This window comes from Alexandromys fortis, unplaced genomic scaffold (genome assembly GCF_014885135.2).
Source record: "Alexandromys fortis isolate MF-2015 unplaced genomic scaffold, M_Fortis_MF-2015_v1.1 scaffold_176, whole genome shotgun sequence".
In the NCBI taxonomy this organism is placed as follows: domain Eukaryota; kingdom Metazoa; phylum Chordata; class Mammalia; order Rodentia; family Cricetidae; genus Alexandromys; species Alexandromys fortis.
This window is the reverse complement of record NW_026068070.1, coordinates 907,837-914,522: the sequence shown is the minus strand read 5'-3', so window position 1 is coordinate 914,522 and position 6,686 is coordinate 907,837. Positions and strand designations below refer to the sequence as shown.

General features: G+C 46.2%; 1 protein-coding gene across 1 annotated transcript in view; it reads left to right on the top strand.

Moving 5' to 3' along the window:
* Fndc7 (fibronectin type III domain containing 7) overlaps positions 1 to 6,686 on the top strand; it is a 41,600-nt gene that overhangs the window by 10,482 nt on the left and 24,432 nt on the right. Inside the window, exons 4-5 of the mRNA XM_050120995.1 lie at positions 669 to 926; positions 5,547 to 5,801. Of these exons, the coding sequence (XP_049976952.1) occupies positions 669 to 926; positions 5,547 to 5,801 (513 nt within the window). The remainder of the gene's footprint in view (positions 1 to 668; positions 927 to 5,546; positions 5,802 to 6,686) is intronic.

The window sequence follows — 6,686 nt, the reverse complement described above, 5'->3', positions numbered from 1 at the left end:
GGGGGGGTGGGTGTGGTGCTCCTAAGCTGGAGAATCAGGGAGCAAGGGAGCGTGTGTGTGTGTGTGTGTGTGTGTGTGTGTGTGTAAAATAAATGTCAGACTGGAGAATAAGGGAGTGTGTGTGTGTAAAATAAATGCCAGACTGGAGAATAGGGAGTGTGTGTGTGCATTTGACCTGCCATGTGATAACAAACTCACATATATGAACTCATTTTGTTCTTGTTCGGTTGGTTGCTTGGTCTTTTTGACACAGAGTCTCGCTATGTAGCACAGATAGGCATGAGCTTCCAATGTTCCTCCTTCTGCATCCCAAGGACTGGAATTATACCATCATCCTAGGCTTCTCCAATGTTATTCTTCACCACTTGTTAGGTAGTATATTCATGCATTCAAAGTATGCTTTTAAATGTCAGTTATAGGTTAAATAGTGCTCTTATATCAATTTTTACAAACGCAAAAAAAGATTAAGTAATATGACCAAGGTTGCATAGCTCAGAATGATTTTGCACAGTAACGGCCATTGTGTTACCAATTCCCAGATACACTAAGTCCCAATTTTATGCTTTGAACAACTTAACGTTCTCTAGCTACTAGGGTCTCGTATCTCCTGAAGACCTCAATATTACTAAGCTAAATCTTACACAGGTTCTTGTTTCTCAAAAACACAGGTCCTCGCGCCCCTGCCAACGTTCAAGTCCTCTTTGACAGCGGGGCCTTGAAGGCATCTGTTTCCTGGACACCAACAGAAGGAGCGTTCAACTACACTGTGTTGGCGTCCAGCGAGTCTTCCCAGCGGAGCTGCAGCACGGCTCTCAGTTCCTGCAGCCTCAGCTCCCTGCAGTGCGGAACCGAGTACCTGATTTCTGTCTCAGCCAGCAATGACGCTGGCTCCAGCCGGTCCTCCTCTGCCGCGACCCTGAAAACTGGTACGTGAGAAAGACGGAAAGCTCTGCTGGGCTGGAGATCAGAGTGGCTGCATGCGGGGAACAGAAATCCCCAGCAAGCTCCTAAAATATTCTGGAGGCAGTGACAAACCAAGTCTGGTCTAAGACGGACACATATTTGTAATCCCAACATTTGGGAGGCTGAAGCAGGAGGGCTACCGCGAGTTTCAGGTCAGGCTGGGCTACCTACTGAGTACTAAACCAGCCGGGGCTGCCTAGCAAGACCTTGTCTGAAAAAAAGGTAAAGAGAGGCAGTCAGGATGGCTCAGTGAGTAAAGATGCTTTCTGCACAAACCTGAGTTCAATCCAGGAACCCACACAGAGGTATAAAGAGGTCAGCTCCACAAAGTTGGGTCTGCCTTCCACATTCATGCTGAGGCACCCTCCCCCAGCACATTACACACACAATATAATAAATAATAATAATAATAACCTTTTTAAAAAAGGAAAAGGAAAGCTAACCCTGGCCTAAATGAAAGTATTGAGCTGAGGATTTCGGTGACTGAATAATACCGACAGAGAAGCATGTCTTATAGATTGCTAAACAGTACTTCTCTGACTATTCACAGACTTGGCCTCTATTCCTGTCTTTTGTTCTTTTTCCTTTCTTTCTTTCTTTCTTTCTTTCTTTCTTTCTTTTTTTTTTTTTTTTTTTTTTGAGACAGGGTTTCTCTGTAGCTTTGGAGCCTGAACTAGCTCTTGTAGACCAGGCTGGTCTCGAACTCACAGAGATCCGCCTGCCTCTGCCTACCGAGTGCTAGGATTAAACGCCACCACCACCCGGCTCTTTCTCCTTTTTAAAAAATGTATTTATTTTATGTGCATTGGTGTCTTCCCTACATGTATGTCTGTGTGAGGGCGTTGGAGCCCCCATAACTGGAGTTACAGACAGTTGTGAACTGCCATGTGGGTACTGAGAATTGAACCCAGGTCCTCTGGAAGAGCAGCCAGTGCTCTTAACCACTGTGTCATCTCTCCAGCCCCTCATTCTTTTTCTTTTTCATCTTTTTCTGATTTCATTAGATGCTATTTTCTTTTACTTTTTGAGACAAGGTCTGGCCTTGCTATTCAAGCTGATCTGGAATTCCAGGGCTCAAGAGAGCCTCCTACAACAGCTGGGGCTAAGGTGGTCATCATTGTAACCACTTGCCGTCTTAATTTTTAAAAGTTTTGAAAATTCTAAGATCCAGTTTTTATTTACAGAAACTAACTGGTCCTTCATGTGTGTAAGTACATGTGTGGTATGTGTGTGCACAAATGTACATGTGAGGATGCTGGCAGCCACATGTGTGCTCACAGAGGCCAGAGCAAGACGTCCAGTATTCTCCCCATCAGGCTTGCCTTCTGGCCTTGGCAAGGACTCAGCCATCTCTCATTGAACCCCAGTGAGTCTGGAAGATCTTCCTGTCTCCATCTACAGATGCTGGGCTCACACACATGTGCAGCCATGCTCAGATTTTGTGCGATTCTAGGGATTCAAACTGGGGTTCTCATGGCTGAAGAGAGAACCATCTCCCCAGTCCCTGTCTCTTCTTGACATGTTTCGCAATTAAGACTTGGTAGTAGCTCTTCTTAAAACTAAAGATGGGAAATTTCTAGCTCTAAATGTGTTTCAGCATTTCCCAAGTTTTATTCTTGGTGGAAATGTAAAGACATAAACATGGAGCTCTGGGAGGTGGAGCTAACATTTAGTGGGATCTACTAAATCTCAGGCACCATAATTCCACTCCTTAAGTCTCAGGATAATTTTGTGAGTCGTCTCCTCTTTTTGCTATGTTTTGCCTATTTGTTGGAATCAGGGTCTAGCGAAGCTCAGGCTGGCTTCGGAGTCCCTTCCGCAGCTGAGTCTGGCCTCGCACTCCTGACCTTCCAGCTTCCATCTCCCAAGTGCTGCACCCCCAGGTCTGGCCTGGCTCTTCCTTTTAGATGCGAAGCTGAAGCTCAGAGACACTGAAGGCTGTTTTCCTCTGGTGCAGCCGAGATCTGTGCTCACGCTTGCCTGACCTCCACCGTCTGGGCTGAAGACAGTGTAACAATGTCCACTCTATTCAAGGTTAGAACTATGTCTCTGTAAGGAGAAAAGGACCCTGTACAGAGGACTGGAGCTCCCCCAAACTGATGTCCTCTCTTCTTCAAGGGGGGAAACACAGTCAAACCCTCAGATCCACAACTTCTTAGAGTTACGTTAAACTAAGGGCACCAACACAAGTTAGGTGATTAGACTTCTCTTTTGACAATTACAAGTTCATGAAGCAGGTACGGAAAAAGTGACCCTGAAGACAGTGGCCAAGGGTGAAGGGAGAGATGAACACTTCAATGACACAGACATTCTGAGTGAGCAGTGTAATACGGGGAAGAACCATCCTGCGTTTTTAAATTCAGATGCATAACAAAAACATCTCGGGGATGCTCATAAAATCTAAATACCCAGGTCCCACCAGGACCAGTTAAATTGGGATTTCTGGGAATAGAGTCTCAATAGAATACTCTTTAAAAGCTCTCCAATTGATTTTCAACATGTTGGCGGTGTTAAGTGCGGCCGAAAGAGTCCTTCCAACTCTCAGGTCCTGCCCTTACTGGTCCAGGAGTTACCACTGTAGTGTGGATATGACATAATCAGTTCTGATCATGAGAAAACCTTGAGTTATCAACAGAAGAAAGGATGTTTAGAAAGGATTTTAATTTCCTAGGGCCCCGAAATGTGAACTCTAGCTAATTAGGTCTATAGGACTTTTTTAGAGATGACAAAACTTTTAAAAGCTTGTGGATTGGATGGATGGCCTTCACTTGAAATCATTCCTTCACAAGACTTCGGTCCTTGCTGGTCTTAGATAAAAGAACTATTGCCTTGACGGAAAAACCCAAGCAACATTAGTCAAGGAGATCCGTGTCTAGAAGAGACAGTGTAGCATCGTATGAAATAAAAATTGAGTGCATCTGAGCACATCTCCTTGGTTTGCACCAAGTTGTGCTTAGCGTTTGCGTTGGAACTCGTCTGAGCACCTAGCATTTTAACTATCTGCACGGGACGTTCTCTGGAGACAGAATGGGCTCTGGGGTGTCCTGCCACTGAGTGCATAGAAGGCTTCGGTCAGAACTCTCCATTCTATCGTGGCTTTGTACGAAACCCCAGAAAGACCCCGTTACCCCTGTGTCTTAGTCACTGCTCTACTCCTGTGAAGAGACGCCGTCACCATGGCAACTCTCACAAAGGAAAGCATTTCACTGGAGGCTGGCTGACAGTTTCAGAGGCTTAGTTCGTTATCGTCACGGCGGAACTTGGTGGCACACATGGCACTGTAGCAGCACCTGAGAGCTACATCAAGAGAGAACTCGGCCTGGTGCGGGCTTTTTTTTTTTTTTCTGGTTTTTCGAGACAGAGTTTCTCTGTGGCTTTGGAGCCTGTCCTGGAACTAGCTCTGTAGACCAGGCTGGTCTCGAACTCACAGAGATCCGCCTGCCTCTGCCTCCCAAGTGCTGGGATTAAAGGCGTGCGCCACCACCGCCCTGCCTGGCGTGGGCTTTTGAAACCTCAAATCCCACCCACAATGACACACTTCTTCCAACAAGGCCACACCCCCTAAGCCTTCTCAAATGTGCCACTCCTGATGACTGAGCATTCAAATGTATGAGCATGCAGGGGCTGTGCTTATACAAACCACGCCTTACCTTTCTAGCTGTATTACCTGGGGCAACTCACTTATCCTCTGTGGGCTTCATTTTACTCACTTGTAAACTGGTAATTACTGTGAAAGTAATAGAAGGTGTTAGCAGAAGACATAATGGGTCTATTTTTACCTCAAAAAAGATAACTTACAGATATTTACTGTTTGGCTCCCATCAAAAAGTCTTCATCACTGAATAAAGCCAAAATCTCTCCATAAATATTCTAAAAATGAAAACCCACACTTTCTTCCTTAGACAAAGTCTCTCTCTATATAGTCTTAGCTGTCCTGGAACTTACACAGTAGAACAGGCTGGCCTCAAACTCACAGAGATCTTCCTGCCTCTGCCTCCCAAATACCGGGATTAAAAGCACACACACCCCTCCCACACACACCTGACAAAATCCACACATTTTAAGTTGACTCCCAAACTCCCATGGGCTATGCTGGGGATATAGGTTGGTTGGAAAAGTGTCTGTCTAACATTCACACAGCCCTGGATTTGACCCCCAGAAGCACATAAAAAGCTGGTGTAGTGGTTCACATCTGTAATCCAGACACCTAGGAGACGCAGGCAGGACGATCAGAAGTTCAAGGTCATCCTTGGGATATCTAGTAAGTCTTACTGAAGCCTGAGGTACAGAAGAAGTCCAGAAGTGTTCAAATAAACACTTCCAATGGCCTAGCATTTCAAATAACATTCATTATAATGAAAGAATTAAGAGAGATCATTGGTGTTTAGCATAGTCTTTGTTTCTACAAAAATATCTCCCAATGTTTCTGGTTCGCGGTTCTGCATGTTTTGCATCAAACTCAATCTGTTACAGAACTCAGAGCTGCTGATCTGGGTTGTCTTGACATCTCAGATAACTGCCAAGATGCAAAGGAAAGTCTCCTGCAATGGTCACATGACTGCTTCTTTCCGATTGTTTCCTAGTGGCTTGTGCACCTGGAAGAGTGACAATCCAAGAAGCCCCTCCTGGTCACTTGTCTGTGGCTTGGTCTAATGTAGAGCTGGGTGATTACTACGTGGCGTTCGTGAAGAGTGACGACGGCCTGGAAGTACACTGCAATACCTCCCTCACTCGGTGCCACTTCCTGTCTGAGTGCGGCTTCACGTACTTCATCAGCGTATTTGCCTACAACACCGCGGGGCAGAGCCCCCTGGGCGACGTGTTCAACTACACCACAGGTAAGTCGCGGTTGATGCTGGTAACGGGGATTCTGCGTGCGGTAAACTCAGCAACAGGATGGACACCTCCTGTGTGTACCACTTCACCATCCCGGAGCTGTTTGAGGGCCGAGAGTAGCCGTTAAAACCCTCGTCTCTCGTGCTTTTTTCAGAGTAGCGATGAACTGGCTTTGGAGACCCAGTCTAACCAGAATGCAAGGCTGAGAAGTGGGGATGGAGGGGGAAGGCATTTGTTCAACCCTCCCCTGAAAACCTGGGCCTTCCACAAAGTTCTCACTCAGACCTCAGGCCTGTTTGAGGCCCCGAGGGGCCACAGTTTCCTCCGTTTCAGGATCACAGTCCTTCCCTGGACATGGCAGATGCTTCGTGGTGTGGAGGGCTCTGTAGTAGGACACCTAAGATGAAGTCCAGGCTTGACTCTACCTCACTTAGACAGTAGGGATAACGACTTGTGCCTAAATTCCCTCAGCATCCTTCCGCCACAGCGCAATGGGACAGACAATAACAACACTGGTGGGGGACAGGTCTTTATATGTGATAGAGCGGAATGTCACTGTTAGCATCTGTTAGCTTGGTGACCATCACGGCCATCCTCCTCCCCTTGGCTTGGATCTGTCGGGGTGGGAGGGCAGGGAATGTGCTCTATCTGTTTCGCTGTCATCCGTGCTAATCCCAGTGCTAGTAGCGTAGAAAGATACTAGATCTTTAGAGAACAGTTGAGTGGGTTTCTTGAAATGAATTATTTATAGAGTATTATAATTGTAAAGTGTTCTAAGGGCGGACTGTGATAAATTCTACCAGGGTGAGGGATCTGAATAATTGGTGCTTTGGGAACTTTAGAAGAGGCAGTCAACAAGGTAGAATTTATCACATAAATTGAACAAG